At 41.7% G+C, this 23,704-nt stretch overlaps 1 protein-coding gene across 1 annotated transcript in view; it reads right to left on the reverse strand.

The window, feature by feature from the left end:
* The window catches only part of LOC138351811 (uncharacterized), a 57,866-nt gene extending 37,401 nt beyond the window's left edge, over positions 1-20,465 (reverse strand). The window contains exons 1-3 of the mRNA XM_069303818.1: positions 20,327-20,465; positions 19,627-19,795; positions 10,190-11,617 (exon numbers count right to left, since the gene is read on the reverse strand). Coding sequence (XP_069159919.1) covers positions 10,190-11,617; positions 19,627-19,795; positions 20,327-20,465 — 1,736 coding nt within the window. The remainder of the gene's footprint in view (positions 1-10,189; positions 11,618-19,626; positions 19,796-20,326) is intronic.
* Between the last annotated feature and the right edge of the window lie 3,239 nt (positions 20,466-23,704).

Raw genomic sequence — 23,704 nt, forward strand, 5'->3', positions numbered from 1 at the left:
ACGAATAATAAAAGACCTTTCAAGCTGGGCTTTCCGCTCTGTTATCAGATATGAAGCACGGCAGCCACAGCGGTGATAGGCGGAACCTTATTATCTATTAGAGTATATTATCGCCCACTGGTCTTCTCTCGGCATCTGAACTTTACGACAATTCACGTAATCTGCATCAAATGTGCAAATGTTCGTGAGTTGGTTATGTGAACAGTAGTGGTAGTGTTGGGTTCCTGGCTCCAGAGAGGACTATCTAGCATGTAAGGTCAAGTACCATGTTATCAGTATGTAAGGTCAGGTACCATGTTATCAGTATGTAAGGTCAGGTACCATGTTATCAGTATGTAAGGTCAGGTACCATACTTTGTTGGCATGTAAGATAATGTACTCCACATCGTCACCATTCAACGTCAGCTACCATACGTCATCAACGTCAGGTACCATACGTCATCAACGTCAACATTATACACCCCGGTGACTGTGTTTACAAACAATGAACGTAAACAAAGAACTTCTACAGACAGCAGGTTTATTATGATTAGTTCCCCTCCCCCCCCCCCACCTGTTCTCAGCTAAGTCTGCATGAAGTCGTAAAGCTTTAAAGTGGTGATTACTGACTCAAGTAGTCATAATGGATTTATTTATCTCTCTTTACTGAGAAACATTATATATATATATATAATATATATATATATATATATATATATATATATATATATATATATATATATATATATATATATATATATATATATATATGTCGTACCTAGTAGCCAGAACGCAGTTTTTGGTCTACTATGCAAGACCCGATTTGCCTAATAAGCCAAGTTTTCCTGAATTAATATATTTTCACTATTTTTTTTCTTATGAAATGATAAAGCTACCCATTTCATAATGTATGAGGTCAATTTTTTGTTATTGGAGTTAAAATTAACGTAGATATATGACCGAACCTAACCAACCCTACCTAACCTAACCTAACCTATCTTTATAGGTTAGGTTAGGTTGGGTAGCCGAAAAAGTTAGGTTAGGTTAGGTTAGGTAGGTTAGGTAGTCGAAAAACAATTAATTCATGAAAACTTGGCTTATTAGGCAAATCGGGCCTTGCATAGTAGGCTGAGAAGTGCGTTCTGGCTACTAGGTACGACATATATATATATAATATATATATATATATATATATATATATATATATATATATATATATATATATATATATATATATATATATATATATATATATATATATATATATATATATATATAAAATATAAGATGTGAATCTTAACTAAAGGAAGATTCACATCAAACCAGCGTCTCTCATCTTGCGAGCTCGTTAGTGACTTACGGATCTCACTTCTTACGATCCATTGGAGTACGAACCTCGTTTAAGGGGGTCATTGGTGTCCTCGAGTCAAAGGCACAGCAACTCAAATTATCTTTTAAGTTTATCTTCTGGAAGTGTCGTGTGACGCGGTGACAATAACGGGGACCTGCTTGACGCCCAGGTGCTTGGCCTGCCCACTGTGACCACAACTCTCCCCTCCACACGCTCACAAGTATTCCTAATTAGCAGTATTGACCCTCCTGACTGTTCTCACCTAGTTGTGCTTGCGGGGGGGTTGAGCTCTGGCTCTTTCGGCCCGCCTCTCAACTATTAGTCAACTTTTTTTTGTTTTCACACACGCAGGAATCAGCCCGTACCAGCTGTCTAACTCCCATGTACCTTTTTACTGCTGGGGTAACAGATATCCGGGTGAAAGAAACTCTGCCCATTTGTTTTTTTCGCCTCCACCGGGGATTGAGCCCGGAACCTCAGGACTACGAATCCGAAGCGTTGTTCACTCAGCTGTCAGGCCCCTGTGTGTACGCGAAGGTGTGTGCGCACGCGCATGTGAGGACGTATGTATTTCAATCTGTGTGTGCCAGTAGGTTTAAGCTTCAGCTCTTGGGCTCTGTCTGTGCAGGAACTTGTCCTCTAAAATAATGAATAAACTAAGAGATCTCTTATCATATTGACTTTTGAAATTGTACATACACTTGGGTTTTAAGTCCTCTTCAAAAAGTTCAACCCATTTTCCAGCTATTCTTAAGATTAAACAAAAGAGGCTCATTGAACAATGAGTTTTTGTATATTCTTTCATACTTATTATCTGATCGCTTGTTCCTTCTGACAGTTCAGGCTAATTATACCTGTTTGTGGGGAAATCTTTCGCTGGGGAAGGGTGGTCAGGTCACAGTTGTTGGCCTCCACCCTCCCTCTGTTTCTCTCAGTCAGTCCGGTGTTGACAACGGCTTTGATCGGCCGAAACGTCCCTCTCCCTTTCCCATTTCTCTGTGAATTTTCCGCATACCATTGATCAGTGTTTCATGATCGTCAAGTTCATATATATAGTTGGTATCTGTCAATCCCGTGGGGTTATGGAGTTGTGCCCGGTGTGTCTATATATATATATATATATATATATATATATATATATATATATATATATATATATATATATATATATATATAATTAGTTCGGGCAAATATGCGTTAAAAATATAATTCCAACGAATATCCAACACAAATATCATTCCCACACTTATATATAAAAAACAGTATCCGAACATGCATGCCTTAAAATTATAATTCAAACATATATATATATATATATATATATATATATATATATATATATATATATATATATATATATATATATATATATATATATAATATATACTGAAAACCTCATCCGATCACATGAACTGAAACGCTTGTGCATTACAAATATCATTCAAACACTTAAAAATTAAAAATATTCGGGCACATGTTAAAAAAAAAACAGTAAAAAAAACTGATGCAAGCTGCCCATAATTCTAAAGTAACCACCTTGCATATTTACCGTTCACTGGCCACGCCTTCTGCTCGCTTTCTCCCCTGTGATTGGCCAGCTACAAGCCACTCCTGGATTGCTTATATGGAAAGGCTCCCTGCATTGGATACCCCCAAGTACGGTACACGACACTGGGATATATGGTATATATAATAATCACGAAGTAGAACACAATGGTGTGATATATAAGAGTAACGAGACTAGCATCTTACACAGAACTGAGTATACACAGAAAACACAAATGTTAGACACTAAAGACGGTACAGAACACGACTATAATGCAAAAGAAGACGACAACAACATTTCCTACGGTTCATAAACACGACTAAGACACGTAATGGGACAAATCCACATATTACGACCTAGTATAAGACCAAACAACTACGAGACTGAACGACAAACTATGATGAAACAGTATGCATAAGAGGAGACTCTCCTTAACAGGATGATCCGGTTCCAGTAGATGTGGTTGTCATCCAACCCGGAGGATTATCACTTGTTAACAATAGAGACCTGAGACAAGCAGACGCATTTTTATAGAGTCGAATGGAGAGGATAGAGAGAGAGAGAGAGAGAGAGAGAGAGAGAGAGAGAGAGAGAGAGAGAGAGAGAGAGAGAGAGAGAGAGAGAGAGAGAGAGAGAGAGAGAGAGAGAGAGGGACAGAAAAGCGAGAGACCTGGGGAGGGTACTTATCCCTTGGAAGGATAGTGAGTAAAGAGGAGGCCCGGCTTATCAAGGCAGGTGTTGAGACGACCCCCTAGAGGGTTACGGCGACCTGTACGAGGCCAGGGAGAGGGAACGACCGTCCTGGCGAAGATCAGGAGGTTAACTGCGGTGTAAATTTAACATTGGTGTTGGTAATGTTGACGTGAATGATATTGTTGTGGTCCCAGATGTGTTTCTTACGTACATACATTATATATAATATATATATATATATATATATATATATATATATATATATATATATATATATATATATATATATATATGTGTGTGTGTGTGTGCAAAGGAACTTTGAGCCTTATGTGCATGAGTGTTTCTCTGAAATTTGTCAGTCCTGACAAACTTCACTACTGATAAACCCCCAAAAGATGTTTATAATTGCCAGGTATGTATTTACTGCTGGGTGAGCAGAGACATCAGAAGAAAACTAACCCTCTATCCACTCCGCCCCCCCCCCCCTTTGTCCAAATAAATTCCATCCCAAGAAGCACTAAAAGGACAAATAACAATAGGGATAGAAAGAGAGGATGGAAGGGCGCTGAAGGTGAGATCATTACTCTGCGGTTGTGCTGATCTAAATCACCTCAGCGTATTTTCTGGAGTTATGACCACAGGAGCCTGACAGCTGAGTGGACTGCGCTCGGGATTTGTAGTCCTGAGGTTCCGGGTTCGATCCCCGGTGGAGACGGAAACAAATGGTCAGAGTTTTTTTTTTCACCCTGAAGCCTCTGTTACCAAGCAGGAAATAGGTACCTGGGAGTTAGACAGCTGCTACGGGCTGTTTCCTGGATGTGTGTAACAAAAAGGAGGCGCTGGTCGAGGACCGGGCCGCGGGGACGTTAAGCTCGAAATCATCTCAAGATAACCTCAAGATAACCTATGATTTCCCCGTACCCTGTTGAGGCCAGCATCATCAATTCATCCTGAAGTTGTACCATCTGTGATGCTGATTGTGGCGATATTACCCATGCAATCTACGTAATTAACGGCGGAATGTATTATATTAACCGTAGAATCGACATTTTTAACCGTGGAATCTTCATTATTAACTGTAGCATACGTAATATTAACTGTTAAATCTTCGATAATAATTGTCTAATCTACAATATTAACTATGACAGCTACGATATTAACTCGTCTGCAGGCAGTAGCACCACCACATCTAGACGCGGGGACCAACACAAGGCTTATAGTCATGGATATCGTCCTCACACACTCCTGGAAGCTGAAGATCCCAAGACGATTATTTGTATACGAAGAAACAGCCCATTTTCTTAGCTTCTACGTCGGCACTCCCACGGTCGAACCCCCTCGCCACACCTACGTCGGAATACGCGGTCGTATCCCTCCAGCCGCACCTTCTACGTCATTAGAAGGTAAGGTGGCCTGAGGTCACTAACGGGCTGACCAGTTGAGGAACACGTAACTCCCCGCCGGGGTCTGGTCAGGAGTAGCACCGGAGCTCCTCTTGGTTATGTCCTTCGTTGATGTATTACTCATTTGCCTTGACTTATCTGCGTCTTTCCTGCTGTCTTCATTTTTTAACTTGTTCTCTGTTTTTCTCCGTTTTTTCTTCGTATTTCCTCCTGTTTTCTACATATTTCCTCTTGTTCTTCACATTTCCTTTTGTTTGTCTATATATTTCCTTTTGTTTGTTCTATATATTTCCTCTTGCTCTTCACATTTACTCTTGTGTTACATATTTTAGGTAATTAATTATAGGAACCCTACCGGCTGTCCCTGTGGCACAGTTGGCTTCGTTCTCGACTCACAATAGAGAATTCCGGGTTCGAATCCCGGGCAGGAGAGAAGTGGTTGGGCGCATTTTTCTATCACCTAATGCTCTGTTCACCTACCCAGTAAGTAGGTACTCAGGAGCTAGTCAGCTGGTTGTGGGGTTGCTTCCTGGGTCGGGTCAGTAATTCGACCTTGGGGGGAGGGGGAGGGGAAATCGATATAAGCCTAACGTGTATGAATACACTCTGGCTGCCTGTCCCCCGACACAATGAATTATTATTATATTTCCTCTTGTTCCACATATTTCAACTTGTTTGTTTTCAACCACGTGAACTCCCTTTTTTGCATATATATATATATATATATATATATATATATATATATATATATATATATATATATATATATATATATATATATATATATATATGCAACAATGATCACAAAAACACTGATCCAAGTATGCAGAATATTATATATATATATATATATATATATATATATATATATATATATATATATATATATATATATATATATATATATATATATAATATTTAAATAGTATCGGATTCTCTTTCGCGGTCATTAACCTTGTTAACGAGCTTCCTTTTTGCTGAAGTTCATCTATACTGTTGTGTCTTGTAATCTGTATTACGATCGATTTTATTTTTAATTTATATATTATCTGTCGGAAAATCCGACACCATTTAATAATAATATCATACAGACAGATAAGAGCTGTGTTGTATAAACAAGTTACCCATAGAAAACGTAACTTGTAGTGGTATTACCGTCTATAGAAAACGGGATATCATCACCACATACTATTATAATTCACCAGCTATTCTGCTGGGAATTGTTCTTAAATACATTAGTCTTTGGACTTTACCATCATAAAAACATCTTATATAAATTAACTTAATTATCAATATTAAAGTAGAGTAAATGTGACCCTTCTATCACTTTCTGAAATCTGGACAAAGTAGGCCAGGCGTGAGTGAGGAAGGAGGGCAGCCATTGTTGTTTATTGAGACCAGAGGCTCACACGGGAGCAAATTCGGCTCCTGTTAAATTTACTTGGACGTAGTGTTATGGAACCCAAAGGGGTACCATTGTCAACACGCTGTCTACAAATACAAGTTAAGTGTCTATCCGAAACCCGTTTATCATTCATTTATGGCCATTAATGTCAGGATATAGGGTTAGCCGGTTAGAACGCGAAATCGCCTCATACTAAAGGTAATTAAGCCAGGTCTTTAATGTTCCATGTACTGTATAGTGTTTTCTCTGATATAGCTTGTCATATATAGGATTCTGGCTTCACAGCTAGCGCACTTTTGACAGGTCAAGACGAGGATGCAAGATTTGTGCACCAGTTACTGGGTGATATGGAAGCTACCTCAAAGAGGATAATTTGGTGTCTACACCCTAGTTATACCTGGTGGACTAACCTGCTGTACTATAAGATAAGGAACCTCTTCAATGTTTAATAATGTGTAGTTAATACTGTAGTTTGATTGGCTGCATATATATAAATATAAACCCCCCTAATGTGTAGAGGATCGATTTGTGAGATTATGAGATTATTGCAGAAATACAGTCCACTTATCATTATACAAATTGCTATCGAAGTATATAAATTAACGTAAATATAAATTCATATAAATTAAATAAATATAAATCTCACAGGTCGGTTCCCACATTATTTGGTCCTTCGAAACCGAATTATTTGGTCCTTCGGAACCGGAATATTCGGTCCTATGAACCCACATTTGGTCATCTTAGTACCGGATGAACCAGTTAACCAGTGGATTCATTAAATATACTAGTGCAGTGTTATTTAAACAAAGCCAGCAGTCAAGACGGCAGCGTAGCCTCGAGGGAGCTCAGGAGCCTCCCTCAGCCCAGTTCAGCTTCGTCAGCGGTTTCATGCACACCCACAGATATTTGGTGGCGTGTTATTTCGTGAAATGACAGCGCTAATATAGAATCCAGCCAAATTAGTGACTGTGTCTTCGCGATATTGTTCACGGATTTCGTGGTGTTACATTTCGCGAGAGATTATCTACGAATTTTGTGGACTTTATTTCGCGAGGTCACTAATAATATTTAATACTTCTAGATAATATTAGAAGTTTCATAGAGGCTAATTAAGAGGCTATTATCAATAATTGTGTATATTATTTCTCCAAAATAGAGAATTATTTAATATATATTGCACTAGTGATCACAGTATAATATTTACTAATTGCCAACCCACAACAGGGTAGGATATTAACCATTGACTAGTTGAACTATTATTGCTCATTCTAGTCCCATTATTACCATAGTCAGTTGTACTATATTGAATAACCTAACACCATTAATGAATGGTCCAGACCCTATTTGGGTGTAATTTTTATCAACTCGAGTTGAGTTGTATATATAATAATTTACTTATGATCATTACACCTTTGAGTGATTAATTAGTGTCTCTACCATCCTAGGGTGATATAGAAGAGCTAACCTAAAGGTACTTCCAGTGACACTGGTTTATCACTCAAATCATTAGTGTGGATGATTGTATATATATAATGTGTATTAATTTTAAGTGCTAACCTCTAGTAGAGGTAGGATTATTGCCTAGTGAGTTCAGAATTTACCCTAGGCTACCATTAGAGCTTGTTCAGTATTATGAGCAGCCCAAGTACAAGCCCCACAAGGCTTCTCCAACTAGCCAGTATGGATAATGCAGGGAGAATGAAAAGAACCCTTGCAGGTCTTAAAGGCCACTTAACAAGACAGATCAAGAAATGTGAAGATTTGTCACAACAATCAACAGTTGATTATGCTGACCTGGAAAGCTATTATCAAGCAGCTGCAGGTAAATTTGAGCAAATCAAATGCCAAATGGCTGTCCTTGTGGGGACAGACTACTACCATCGATTCATCGGTAGCCCTACTAAATATCAGGGTATAACCATGTTAAACTCTGCAGGAGGTAAATTACTCTCAGGCCCAGTATCAAGCCTGAGGAGACCTATGCCTGCAGATAAACAATACCAGTAGAGATCTAAATTTGTCAGCTGATTATATTTCTCCAGTAGCATTATACTAAGGAGATTACAGCTGACTATACCAACAGAGCTTGATGTTAGTATCATCATTTGAAGCTGAAGATGAGTTCATGAGGCCTCAGTGGCAAATCAGTGAACAGTAGCCTAAAACAGCTACAAGTCACTGCGACCAATGTCACTGAACCCACTGCAGTCTCAGAACCATACTTTACTTTAATGATGAGCTATTCAATCTTCTGAATCAATTAACTAAATTAAACCCCAATAAATCTGATGACTGATTTGATACATTTATTATTTAATCAAGATGTATTCCATGGGCCTCAGTGTTTATATATCAGTGACCAGTTACCTGAAGAAACTTCAAGTTATATCTAATGTCACTGATCTCACTGCAGTCCCTGAATCATACTTGACTGTAGTACTTGATCACATCCAGTCTTCTGGGTTAAATAATATATAATAAGGCTTGAATATTAGCCTTTCAAGAGTTGACAGGGAAATGAAATCGCATTAGACTTCTAACCCCTGCAACTCTAGTACGGGACATCCGTCCTGTACGAACAGACACACAAATGTGTGACTACTAACATCAAATTAATCTAATAATCCAAAGGAGGAGTATCGGTGTTCGTCTGTTCTAAATAGGACTTCGACCCGTGAGCAGCCCCCTGGGGAATTATGTCGGAAAATCCGACACCATTTAATAATAATATCATACAGACAGATAAGAGCTGTGTTGTATAAACAAGTTACCCATAGAAAACGTAACTTGTAGTGGTATTACCGTCTATAGAAAACGGGATATCATCACCACATACTATTATAATTCACCAGCTATTCTGCTGGGAATTGTTCTTAAATACATTAGTCTTTGGACTTTACCATCATAAAAACATCTTATATAAATTAACTTAATTATCAATATTAAAGTAGAGTAAATGTGACCCTTCTATCACTTTCTGAAATCTGGACAAAGTAGGCCAGGCGTGAGTGAGGAAGGAGGGCAGCCATTGTTGTTTATTGAGACCAGAGGCTCACACGGGAGCAAATTCGGCTCCTGTTAAATTTACTTGGACGTAGTGTTATGGAACCCAAAGGTGTACCATTGTCAACACGCTGTCTACAAATACAAGTTAAGTGTCTATCCGAAACCCGTTTATCATTCATTTATGGCCATTAATGTCAGGATATAGGGTTAGCCGGTTAGAACGCGAAATCGCCTCATACTAAAGGTAATTAAGCCAGGTCTTTAATGTTCCATGTACTGTATAGTGTTTTCTCTGATATAGCTTGTCATATATAGGATTCTGGCTTCACAGCTAGCGCACTTTTGACAGGTCAAGACGAGGATGCAAGATTTGTGCACCAGTTACTGGGTGATATGGAAGCTACCTCAAAGAGGATAATTTGGTGTCTACACCCTAGTTATACCTGGTGGACTAACCTGCTGTACTATAAGATAAGGAACCTCTTCAATGTTTAATAATGTGTAGTTAATACTGTAGTTTGATTGGCTGCATATATATAAATATAAACCCCCCTAATGTGTAGAGGATCGATTTGTGAGATTATGAGATTATTGCAGAAATACAGTCCACTTATCATTATACAAATTGCTATCGAAGTATATAAATTAACGTAAATATAAATTCATATAAATTAAATAAATATAAATCTCACAGGTCGGTTCCCACATTATCTTTACCCCTAGGGTTAAGGTTTGTTGAAAATGATTAGATTAGATAGACGGACCTATTGTTGAGAGAGAAGAACCTAATGTTGAGGTAGAAAAACCTGTTTTTCAGGTAGAAGGACTTGATTTTCAGGTAGAAGGACTTAATTTTCAGGTAGAAGGACTTGATTTTCAGGTAGAAGGACTTGATTTTCAGGTAGAAGGACTTGATTTTCAGGTAGAAGGACTTGATTTTCAGGTAGAAGGACTTGATTTTCAGGTAGAAGAACTTGATTTTCAGGTAGAAGAACTTGATTTTCAGGTAGAAGGACTTGATTTTCAGGTAGAAGGACTTGATTTTCAGGTAGAAGGACTTGATTTTCAGGTAGAAGAACTTGATTTTCAGGTAGAAGGACTTGATTTTCAGGTAGAAGGACTTGATTTTCAGGTAGAAGAACTTGATTTTCAGGTAGAAGGACTTGATTTTCAGGTAGAAGGACTTGATTTTCAGGTAGAAGGACTTGATTTTCAGGTAGAAGGACTTGATTTTCAGGTAGAAGGACTTGATTTTCAGGTAGAAGGACTTGATTTTCAGGTAGAAGGACCTGATTTTCAGGTAGAAGGACTTGATTTTCAGGTAGAAGGACTTGATTTTCAGGTAGAAGGACTTGATTTTCAGGTAGAAGGACTTAATTTTCAGGTAGAAGAACTTGATTTTCAGGTAGAAGGACTTGATTTTCAGGTAGAAGGACTTGATTTTCAGGTAGAAGGACTTGATTTTCAGGTAGAAGGACTTGATTTTCAGGTAGAAGGACTTGATTTTCAGGTAGAAGGACTTGATTTTCAGGTAGAAGGACTTGATTTTCAGGTAGAAGAACTTGATTTTCAGGTAGAAGGACTTGATTTTCAGGTAGAAGGACTTGATTTTCAGGTAGAAGAACTTGATTTTCAGGTAGAAGGACTTGATTTTCAGGTAGAAGGACCTGATTTTCAGGTAGAAGGACCTGATTTTCAGGTAGAAGGACCTGATTTTCAGGTAGAAGGACCTGATTTTCAGGTAGAAGGACCTGATTTTCAGGTAGAAGGACCTGATTTTCAGGTAGAAGGACCTGATTTTCAGGTAGAAGGACCTGATTTTCAGGTAGAAGGACCTGATTTTCAGGTAGAAGGACCTGATTTTCAGGTAGAAGGACTTGATTTTCAGGTAGAAGGACTTGATTTTCAGGTAGAAGAACTTGATTTTCAGGTAGAAGGACTTGATTTTCAGGTAGAAGGACTTGATTTTCAGGTAGAAGAACTTGATTTTCAGGTAGAAGGACTTGATTTTCAGGTAGAAGGACCTGATTTTCAGGTAGAAGGACCTGATTTTCAGGTAGAAGGACCTGATTTTCAGGTAGAAGGACCTGATTTTCAGGTAGAAGGACCTGATTTTCAAGTAGAAGGACCTGATTTTCAGGTAGAAGGACCTGATTTTCAGGTAGAAGGACCTGATTTTCAGGTAGAAGGACCTGATTTTCAGGTAGAAGGACCTCTTTTTGAGATAGAACGACCTGGTTTTTTAGGTAGAATGACCTATTGTTAAATTAAAAGAACCTGTTGTTAAGATTGATGAACATGTTGAGATAGAATGATCTGTTGATAGCATAGAAGGACTTGTTGACGTAGAAGGACTTATTATTAAGATAAAAGGAAAAGTTGTCAAGATAGAAGGAAAGTTGTCAAGATAGAAGGAAAAGTTGCCAAGATAGAAGGAAAAGTTGCCAAGATAAAAGGAAAAGTTGCCAAGATAGAAGGACAAGTTGTTAAAGTATAAGGAGACGTTGTTACGGTAGAACGTGAGTTGGTAAGGAACCGAATGTGTATCCCAGATGTTCACATGGGAGGGTGTATCCCAGGTGTTCACATGGGAGGGTTATCCCAGGTGTTCACATGGGAGGGGCAGCCCGTACACACGGCGACTCGCTCTCAACCATTTGCTCCGGTAAAATATTATTATTTTACCAAACTAGAAACGTTAGGACCTGCGCACTCCCGGATATTGGCATACGACGGCATTGGCCAAAAGGATGTTTCGGTCATCCAATCAGAGTGTGACGTGAGGTCACGTGACGCCGACGACGAGTTAGGAGGCTCCCGATTGGAGCTAGAGTTCTCACTCGTGTGCGTACGTGAGAGAGAGAGAGAGGGAGAGAGAGAGAGAGAGAGGGGGGGGGGGTTTGAGTGGTTCATGTATGGACATATGAGAGCGTTTGTATGCGAGAGGGGTTGCGTGCATGTGCGTGCGACTGTGTGTGTGTGTGTGTGAGTTGCGAGGCATCCCTTATTTGACGAAAAAGTCAGGATTTATGCAAGTCGGACTTAAAAGGAAGTGTTGGGACTTACTGTTGTACGGGGGCCGATGACTGGTGCAAAACTTTCTAGACTTATCTAGAGGAAGATATAGAGCAGACGATGAGACATAATAACGTGGCTGAAGATGTGACCAAACAACTCGTCAGAAGCTAAAGAAACAACGACGTTTTGGTCTATCCTGGACCATTATCAAGTCGTGTTTTGAACACACGACTCGACAAAGGTCCAAAGGTGCGGGGGTTGAGCTCTGGCTCCTTGGTCCCGCCTCTCAACTGTCAATTAACTGATGTACAGGTTCCTGAACCTATTGGGCTCTATCATATCTATACTTGGGAAGCTGGGAGAGCCTATTATCTTATTAAGCGTGGCTAGGGCACTGGAGTAGGATCTTTCAAGTGAATGCACCACCGGACTCTAGGTATGCTGAGAGAGAGACCAATTTACAGTACCGACGACTCGCTTCCAGACGGAGAATTAAGTAATGTGGGGAAAATTGGTAAGCTTGAAGGGGTCCATAACCACTCCTGTGCTCCGATGTTCACGTCACAGGACCCCGGGTTGAGCAGAGGTTGATCACAGGGTTGTACTCACCTAATTGTACTCACCTAACTGTGCTTGCGGGGGTTGAGCTCTGGCTCTTTCGTCCCGCCTCTCAACCGTCAATCAACAGGTATACAGGTTCCTGTGCCTATTGTCGCTAGGTGGAGGTGCGCGTACGTCAAGTTATAACATGTGTTCCAGTACAGAAGTCTACAGATCATGGATGCATTGAGACGGACGAGCTGACAGTTGGTGGGGCTCAGCAGACTATTGATGGCAGGTGTCCGGCAGGAATAACACTATCATGGAGGGTAAACGATGAGTTTGGAGTCTCTGTGAAGGTCCTGGGGGGAAGTGTGACACTTCTCACTTAATACATTTGATTTTATGGAAGACCAATCCGTTAAAAATACGACGTATGAGAAAACGTTAAAGCACTATAATATTGACGGTTTACTGCATGCATCGTGTTGATGCATGAGGCGAGTTGGTTGGGTTCGTACGTTTCTGGTCAAGCAAATCAGTTGCAATTTTGACGTAGTGGCACGTTGAGGGAACGTACAGGTGTGGTCATTAGGACGGGTCCCACGCTCCGCTTACAACACAAACCCAGCCAATATTGGCGGCGGCAACGGGGCAGTATTGGTGCCGTGGGCGGCGGTCAAGGTGGTCCTGGTAGCGTGGGCGGCAGTCAAGGTGATCCTAGTGGCGTGGGCGGTGGCCAAGGGGGTCCTGCGGGCGGCTCCAGGTCAAGGAACTAACCCAGAAATTTGATCTCGTTTGAAAGAGGAGAAGAACAGTTGAGGAACCGGTTTTGTTAAGGAGACGACAGCATGAACTTCTCCATTGAATTTAACGGTTATTGTTTTGTAAATCAATGTTACAAACATTCTGTTTGAAGACAAGTATGAACAACGAATTAGTATTGTGTATTCTTCGTTCGTGAGTGAACACTGAGCACAACAAACGTAAATTAATTTAAGTCTCCTTAAAATGTTTTTGTTTACGGATCTTATTTTCTGGACAGTAATATAAAATTGGTCTCATCATTATACAATAAGGCTTCGTTCTTGTTCTATATACACCTTAAGCAGAAGTATCTCAGCAGTCTCCTAGGAGGGGACCTGCTGCATCGGTAACAGCTTCTCCTGCATATCGACCTACCCAGGCTTTGCGCCCTGGAGAGGCCGCTCCAAACCGACAATCAGAGCGCAACTCCATAGTCTCCCGAGACTGCAGGATGCTTACTACTACTACTAAGCAGAATAAACGTTTTGTACAGCACCGGCATGGGACCCATACCTGGTGAAGCCAAAACTGAAAAAGTACAGAGGTTTGGAACAAGATTAGTGCCAGAGCTAAGAGGGTTTGGTTGTGAGGATAGGCTAATGAAACTAAACCTCTCAACCCTAGAGGACACATGAAACAAAGATAAAATATAATCCCAACATACAAGATACTGAGAAGAAGGTGGACAAGGACAGCCCCTTTAAATTGATATAAGGTAAGACGAGAGGACATAAGTGGAAGCTGGAAACGCTACTGAGACGAAGAAAGGCAAGGAAATACACGTATGTGAGGTCAATAAGTGGAGTATACTGAAGAAAAAATTACGGATGTCACCTCCATTCACGACTTGATTAGACAAATAAATTAAACGTCAGAAGAGTTCAGTCATAACACATACAACGAGGCTAGTAGGCGGAGTATGAAGACCTAAATCTCAATTCCCCATAGTCAATGATAGGTAAATACTGATAGGCAAGTACACGAACGGACCACCAGGTTCAGGAGGGGTCACTAATACATAAAGGCAATCATCAGGTGGAAAATTACCTTGTGTTCACAGTGGGGTGTGTGTGTCCGGGCAGGATAGCACCCCCTGACGGCCCACATATCAGCGCAGCCACACGCCCACTGTGTTAATTACCCCTTTGTCATCCCTGCAACATGACTGCTATTTATTAATGATTGACACATGAGTACTGAACTTGTGTTATATGAATTTGGAAAACAATACAATTCCAGGACATATTGATAGTATAAGTCCTGTATGTTGCCAAATTTATCATGTTTATGTGCACTTCTGGTGGTAATGTGGCAATGATATCCACCTTCAAGTTTTTCTCTCTTTTCGATTCATGTAGTTGATTTTTCCTTGGGGTATAGGAACTTTCTGGCCTACTGTCTCCCTTTCCCATCTGCATTACCTTTCACTAGTCGAGAACAGAGCCGCGGGGACCCTAAGCCCCGAAATCATCTCAAGATAACCTCAAGATAAGATGACCATAGAACTGATCTTTAGCTTTTGTTGCAATGTCATTTTCAAATCGTCTCTCAGCTTCTCATAATCCAAATACTGTATACTAATTTATGCGGCTCTATTTAGTGCCTCTCCATTGTCCCTTGTTCCTAGTGTTCTACATTTTCCATGTATTTTGGAATTCTCCTTTGCTTTTCTGCATTGCCTAATAAACCAGAGGTTTGAACAAATCCATAAGGGCCGTGACGAGGATTCGAACCTACGTCGGAGATCATCCCAGACGCTGCCTTAATCGACTGAGCTACGACATGGTCGTAGTAAACCAGAGGTTTACTTTCTCGTTCTCGTCCATCGGCATCTTGAGAGGTGTATGGTAAACTGCGCCATTGCAGCTGCACATTTTCCGCGCAATGAATTGTAGAACCCCATCATCGGCTGTCGTCCCATCCACTTCTCTTGTCAGTTGGATTTCACGCACAGATTCCCCATCGTATTGTACTCCCACGTGTGTGTGTGTGTGTGTGTGTGTGTGTGTGTGTGTGTGTGTGTGTGTGTGTGTGTGTGTGTGTGTGTGTGTGTGTGTGTGTGTTTTACGTATGTGTTGCGTGTCAGTTTTATTGTGTGTGTTGCGTATGCATGTTTCGTCTGTGTGTTGTGTGTGTGTGTGTGTGTTCTTGTATGTGCATACGAATGTGTTTGTGCGGGAGAGACTGATTGCGTGTGTATAATGACGGGAGTCAGGTGTGAGAGACCTGCGGGAAACACCCCGACACGTGATGAACGCGTCCGCCGGAGAAGAAGGCTTCGGTGCTCTCGTCTTCACATTCCTTGCCAGGTCATCACCATCGGGGCAGAACCTAACAAGTCCCTCTCAATCTCTCTCTCTCTCGCTCGCTCGCTCGCTCGCTCTCTCTCTCTCTCTCTCTCTCTCTCTCTCTCTCTCTCTCTCTCTCTCTCTCTCTCTCTCTCTCTCTCTCTCTCTCTCTCTCTCGCTCGCTCTCGCTCTCTCTCTCTCTCTCTCTCGCTCTCTCTCTCTCTCTCTCTCTCTCTCTCTCTCTCTCTCTCTCTCTCTCTCTCTCTCTCTCTCTCTCTCTCTCTCTCTCTCTCTCTCTCTCTCTCGCTCGCTCTCGCTCTCTCTCTTTACGTAAACAGAGTTTACACAGATTAAAATAGAGAAAATTCTTAGCTGTCTGCTCCCCTGTTTACCAAGTAGAATTGGAGACCTGGTTGTAAATTGGATGACTGGGTCGTGCTCCAGGGAAAAACTAGCAGAATATCGCTTAAAATGAACTGCGTGAATGAAAAATCGTGAAAATTGCTGACACTACTAATGGAAAAAAATAATATTTAAGTCAGATGGTAAAGTGGTGCGTCATCTCCCTGAGGACAAGACGACCACAACCGCATAACATCCTCCAAGTGTCAAGGACACGAGTGTCTTGCATCTTGGCGCTATCTGCGAGATAGACTCAAGTGTCGCTTGAGGGTAGGCATTTGCAGGGATTGTCGACGCTATGGCGCGGGCTGACGGCGGGGGCAGTCTTCTTGCTCTGACCTCAGGAGTAGCTCAAGGGGTAACTACCGCAAATTACAGCCCCAGGGCTGGTGTCTCAAGGTGTTACTCGAGGGTGCGTGGCGAGGCGAAGACTCCATCATCTCTCCCGGTCGCTGGACGATAATTTCTCCCCCACTCTCTACCACTCTCCCTCCATCCATCCCTTTCCTCCCTCCCTCCCTCTCTCCATCCCTCCCACCCTCCGTCCCACCTAGGACACTCTCCCCAACCGCCAAGGTCGAAGAAAAGCCTCTGTTCTTGACTATTAGCAGAGTCACTCATGGGTCCGACTTAAAAATGCATTTTGGTATTTTTTGTCAATTCCCTGCAACCGGTAATAACGATGAGTAAATGACAATAATCTTACTTGGACTCGTTAAGCGTTGCGTTAATACTTAGTCGTCTGGGGAGGAGGGTTCCGTTGTGATACTGAGCAGTGTGCTTTATTTGGAATGAATGATTGTGAATAAAATAATAATAATAATAATAATAATAATTCTGATGAATTCCATGATTTCTGGGATCACCGCAGCATCTTTTTTTGTGTTTGTGATGTTGTCTTTGTTTGGCAGATGCTGGCGGTCATCTGAATCATTGTAGATCGCTGTCTTGCTCTTTATACGCCTGGCATCTTCTCATATCACTCCTTACTACCTAATCCCCATCCTATTTTCTGCTCCCCCATTCACCCCTACCCAAGCCTTCCATCTCTCTCTCTCTCTCTCTCTCTCTCTCTCTCTCTCTCTCTCTCTCTCTCTCTCTCTCTCTCTCTCTCTCTCTCTCTCTCTCTCTCTCTCTCTCTCTCTCTTTTTATCACACACACATACACACGCACTGATTGTGAACATGATTCTAATACACTCAAGTTCATAGTCCACAGCATCACTAGCTTACACTCTCTCCCTCCCCCCCCCCCACACACACCACACTCACACTCACACTCACACTCACACTCACACTCCCCGAACGTCTGCGTGTTACGTCTGGCCCGACACTGAACGGGGCACCCAGGACCGTAACCTCAAAATGACAAATGGAATCTTAACACCGCCCAGAGGGGGAGGGGGAGAGTTGACTGCTCTGCCTCTTGTGCCTGCTGCACGTTTCTTAACTCGAGATTCTTTCAGACTGATTTATACCTAAAAACTTTCTCGATATTATTTACGTGTTTTTCTTATCGTCATCATAAAATTTTCTTCATGAAAATGCTCATCATGAACATTTTTTTATGTTCATCATAAAAATTAATAATTCTTGATTGAAAAATAATTTTTTTAGATTTTTTTTTTTTTTTTTTTGCATAGGCAGGTATGAATATTTCTTGATAACCGCGGTCTAAGGATTAAGGAAATGTCTTAACCAATCACTTCCTGAATCTACAAATAAGTACTTTTTCATAGACTGTGTGGAGCATAGTCTTCAGATCAACCAGGCTGTGGTTATCGCTGTCACGTAGGCCGGTCAAGTATAATCTTAGTGGTTACTAAGATTATACTAAGTACGGACGACCTTACCGGAGAATGGAATATCAAGCTTTGAGATTATCTTTTGATAGGATGTCGAAATACAAAGCAAATTGACATAGGGAAAAGTGAGCTACGAAGTCTTACGATCTCTGGTTTATAGTCGTCTTAGAACACATTTGAACCACTTACTTGAGAAGATGGGATTGTTTCAGTCAAATTGCGAAGAAAACTGACAATTAACTTAATATTCAGTCCTCTGAAAAAATACTCGTCCCTCACCCAGGAAGTGAGCCTTCTGGGTGAAAGGACTCTCCTCATTCCTCATAAAGAAAGGTTACATTATACAGGATGAAATCACTCCACTTGACACTGGAAAGGAGTGATAGGCCCAGATAAGGTCTGCCTATCGGCTCTAACTTAGCTCTATAAGCTCTAACTCGGCTCTAATAGCTATGTCTAGTACAGGGAATGTAGACATTGTCTATGCAAGGTGAGGTAATTATTAGGAGAACGAGCTAAGCAGTACCACTTTGTAGCACTTAGAAAGGGATCTGGAGACAAGGATCTGGGATATGATGTAGGAAATCTAGGTGCTCAAACACTTGGCTGTTTGAGGGATCAAACAAGGATTGAGGGATGGGACCACCAGGGATCAAACGCCAACCATGCAAGAAGCGAGGCCGTAGCTGTACTGACTACTCCAAGTGGTCAGCATCTGCCTGGTTTTCTGGAAATATGCAGGAGTAGTTTCTCTTTCCACTAAGCTCATTTCCAACAATTGTCTATAGACAATTCGCGTACCCGGCGGAGCACAATCCCCCTTTCTCTCTTTCCCCACTCTCTCTCTCCCCCTTTTCTCATATCCCTCTCTTTCTCTCTCCTCTCCCTCATACTCCCTCTCTCCTACCTTTTCCACCTTTCTCCACCCCCTTCTCCTTCCCTCTTCTTCCACTCTTGCCTTATTCCCCTCCTCCCCCCCGCCCCTACAGACACCACCCAGAAGATAGAGTTAACACACTACCACAGAAGCAAGAACACCGTTAACTTGTTCATGAAGAACGCTCCCGACACCAATCGAAACCCCTTGGCAGGGGCGAATGTTGTCTATGCCTTCACATGCTCACTTTGGAGACTTTCAGAGAGGCGAACACCTACAAGAACACCGAGGTTGGCGGCGGTGCTCCCTCGGCCCTCTGGCCATACAGAACCTCCAGTACAAGCCACTAACGTACTTATCACGCAGCTCGGTCACTCGTTTAGCTACTACACTTGGACTTAACCGTTGGACTTTACGCAACGTTGGACTTAACCAGTCGGCTCCAGACACTACCGCACTTATTGCCTCGATTTTCTTATTTGTTTTCTCTTATATTTATCATCTACTTTATCCCTGTCTTCGAATTTTCTTTCGTGTCTTCCGTGTTTTCTTCGTATTTCTTCTCCCCTCTCATTCTCCTTCTATTCCTCTTCAGCCGCGCCTTCACCGTCTCACCAAATGGCAAGAGAAGATGGCCACGATGGCAGACGCGTCCAGGACCCACCCGACGCTGCCCTGTGCCCAGAACAATCATAATGATATATAACCTTTTCAAGAGGTGGTGGATTCTTGTTTTTTTACTGTAAGCGAAGCAAATCAAAATGGCCGGTGAGAGGAGGGTTATACTCCTGATATGGAAGATTGGAGGGACTATCTGAGGAGCCAGAGTTTACATCTGTGTATGTATAGCTGGCAAGCGGTTAAATGAAAAAAAAATGAAAAAAAAGGTTGGATAAGTTTTCATGTTATTAAAGTATACATAACATCCACAAGAGAGCAGTCGAAGGCTAAGAGAGAGAGAGAGAGAGAGAGAGAGAGAGAGAGAGAGAGAGACAGAGACAGAGAGACAGAGAGACAGAGAGAGACAGAGACAGAGACAGAGACAGAAAGGAGAATATCACAATATCACAATATCACAATAGCGTGATGCATCAAATGAACAAATCCACAAGGGCCGTGACGAGGGTTCGAACCTATGTCCTAACCCTCGTCACGGCCCTTGTAGAGTTGTTCAGGGAGAATATATAAACAGAGAAATATACAGACCTTTGGAGAAGGAGCTGTGGGCCTCTTCTGAGCTTCGGACAGTGCTTTTATGAGCTGGGTCAAGCTGTTCTTGATTAGTTTTTTTTTTCCTCCCAACACTCATTTGTATGCTGCGGCGGGCGAGGAGCAGAAGGATCATGATGCTAATGCAGCGGCTTGTAAAAACAGCTTGTATTGTTACTTTATTGGATGATCATCTTGGTGTTAATGAAGCGCTTTGCTCGTTCAGTGCACGGCAGACATAGCCGTAACTTGTTCCACGAGGCAGATGCCACGAGGCAATCTACCAAGTGGGGCGTGAGGCAGCTGCCTCGGCCGATCATATGCTACACACATGTGTAGCATGTGTGGTCCACCACACGAGCCCTCGACCAGGCACTATTTGTCAATAGAGGACTCTCATGTACCACCTAGAGCCATTTATGACGATTATGAATGACTGCAGAGCGATTTGCACCGCAGGAAGATACGACCAGATCCACAGAGACCAGCGGTAGTTAGATATTATAAATTACAGTAGAGCCCCTGACTGTATTTTAATGCCAGATTAATGTTACGATTTCGCCAGTACCTTGTTGAATCGATTATGAAAGAATAACACCAGTGATATAAGTCATTCCTGTGATGCTCGAGCGGGTGAGGGTGGCACCTCGGTATATGAACTCTTCAGTAATTCCAATGCCATTCACGATCAAAGATTGATGAAAATTAAGCCACCCAAGAAGGTGGCACGGGCATGAATAGCCCGTAAAGACCAAAGCTCATGTTCACTTCACACGTATACCACTTACGGGCTATACTCATGCCCCCGCGCCACCTCTTTGGTGGATTAAGTTCATCATTCAATCAATCCAATGCCCCGTACAGATAGAATTACTATCTACATTATAAATGTAAAGGGTCTGCCACCATCACGCTCAATCAAGCAGACACACTTCTTTTAAAACCGTCTCCTGGAATCTTGCTTTGGGAACCATGCAATGTCATTATCAGAGCCACCAAAACTATCATTCTTGTGCAGATAATGAATCATTCTTGTGCAGATGATGAGTCACAATAACGTGGCTGAAATATGTTGACCAGACCACACAGTAGAAGGTGAAGGGACGACGACCCTTCTTCCTTGTACCGTTATAGGTGCCCTGACCTGAGACGTCTATAATTGGTCCACGTATCTATGGAAATAGATGCACCTGTAATCCCGAACCAGTCAACTCGATAATCACTGACGTAAACAGCTGTCCCGATGATGGCAATCACCGAATAACTAATACCTGAATTATATGCTTGAATAATTAATGGAAGAAATAAATGCTTATCTCAGCCAAGGACAATGGAGGGCATGACTACTTGATTATTCCCCCTTAAACAATGGAAGGCTAATAATTTGCGACTGAACATAAAAACTTAAGTAATAGCCATTAAGGCCTATATTTCGGTAAAGTTAAGACCCTTCTCTGTGCATAGAGCCAGTCTACAGGACTCTAATATTGTAGTCCAAGAACTTAACACTTAGAACACAGAAATCTGGAATAGAATATAAGGAACACATGTGCAGGAACACATGTGCAGGAACACATGTGCAGGGCTTTAGGTGTGTTACTAATTTTGGTCGATATGCAGCAATGCGTTCCTTATATTCACGTGCTGGTGTGTCTATAGTGGCAGCCGGTTATTATAAAATATATGTGATTTTTTCATAATTATAGTCTTGTGTGGGTTATCATTTTGATGAACTCATTGTTTGGTAGCTGTACTGAGAGCTTTATCTATAACCTGAAACAGGTGTATATATGTTTCTTTTAAGGTAACAGTAGCCTTAAGATGCAGGGATAACCACGTACTGAAGGCTTCACCCACGTACTGGATGATTCCTCCACGTACTGAAGGCTTCATCCAGGAACTGAATGTTTCCCCCACGTACTGAAGGCTTCATCCAGGAACTGAATGTTTCCCCCACGTACTGAAGGCTTCATCCAGGAACTGAATGTTTCCCCCACATACTGAAGGCTTCATCCAGGAACTGAATGTTTCCCCCACGTACTGAAGGCTTCATCCAGGAACTGAATGTTTCCCCCACGTACTGAAGGCTTCATCCAGGAACTGAATGTTTCCCCCACGTACTGAAGGCTTCATCCAGGAACTGAATGTTTCCCCCACGTACTGAAGGCTTCATCCAGGAACTGAATGTTTCCCCCACGTACTGAAGGCTTCATCCAGGAACTTAATGTTTCACCCACGTACTAAAAATACAAATATTGACCAACAGAATCGAAGCTATAAATTAACCTATCCCAAGTTTTACTATGCATACAATTAGAATATACCTTTATATTAATTATGTTCGATAAAATTATCGTTTTTAGCTACGTAGTACGTTAACAATATTTATTATATTTTTTGGAATCGACAACAGTTAAGACCATCATGAATCTGTTTACCGTTGTAATGGCCTGTAGTTTCCTATTGACTATTGCAATAATTTGCCTGTTTTCCGTTGTACTCGGTCTGCATGTCCCTGTTAACGGTTCAACCAGTCTATATGTTCTGTCGACCGTTGTAACAGGTTAGATGCTGGTGGCTGTTGCAACGTTTTGTTCATGAATGAGACATTCTGCAGGTGCCAGACCTCCTTGCTTGTGAATTCTTCACACATCTGATCATTCTGTGCTGCCACACCACTCAGAAGTTAGACGCCACTAGCGAATGGGGCAAGACAGCGGTGATGGGTGTTAGATCTTGGGCATTATCACAGCTTGACCTGTTTGTGTGTGTGTGTGCTTACCGATCAGTGTTAACCTATTACAGTGCCTTCGAGGGGAACTCTTTGGACCCTGCCTACTAGACTTGTATTTGTTGCGTTGCGACTTTTCATATTCTTTGTCGAATCAGGTCTTGAAGATGTAGATGGAGGTGGCTTCTACAATTTCCTTTCTTATAGCATTCTACTTGTTACCCCCCTCCCCCCCCGCACGGGGTTCGAGTACTGTCTTACGTCCCTCTGGCTCATTTTCTTTTCTTCCACCTGTGTCCTCATGTCCTGCTTTGTCTGAATAGGCTATCCTTGTCCACCTGGTTTATTCCCATCAGTATCTTGAAGGTTGTGATCATATCCCCTATGTTCCTTCTATCCTTTAGGGCTGTGAGATCTAGTTCCAGTGTGCGTGTGTGTGTGTATACTCATCTATTTGTACCCACCTATCTGTGCTTGCGGGGGTTGAGCTTTGGCTCTTTGGTCCCGCCTCTCCACTGTCAATCAACTGGTGTACAAATTCCTGAGTCTACTGGGCTCTATCATATCTACATTTGAAACTGTGTATGGAGTCAGCCTCCACCACATCACTGCCTAATGCATTCCATCCGTTAACAACTCTGACA

The sequence above is a fragment of the Procambarus clarkii genome, chromosome 51, assembly GCF_040958095.1.
Source record: "Procambarus clarkii isolate CNS0578487 chromosome 51, FALCON_Pclarkii_2.0, whole genome shotgun sequence".
In the NCBI taxonomy this organism is placed as follows: Eukaryota; Metazoa; Arthropoda; class Malacostraca; order Decapoda; family Cambaridae; genus Procambarus; species Procambarus clarkii.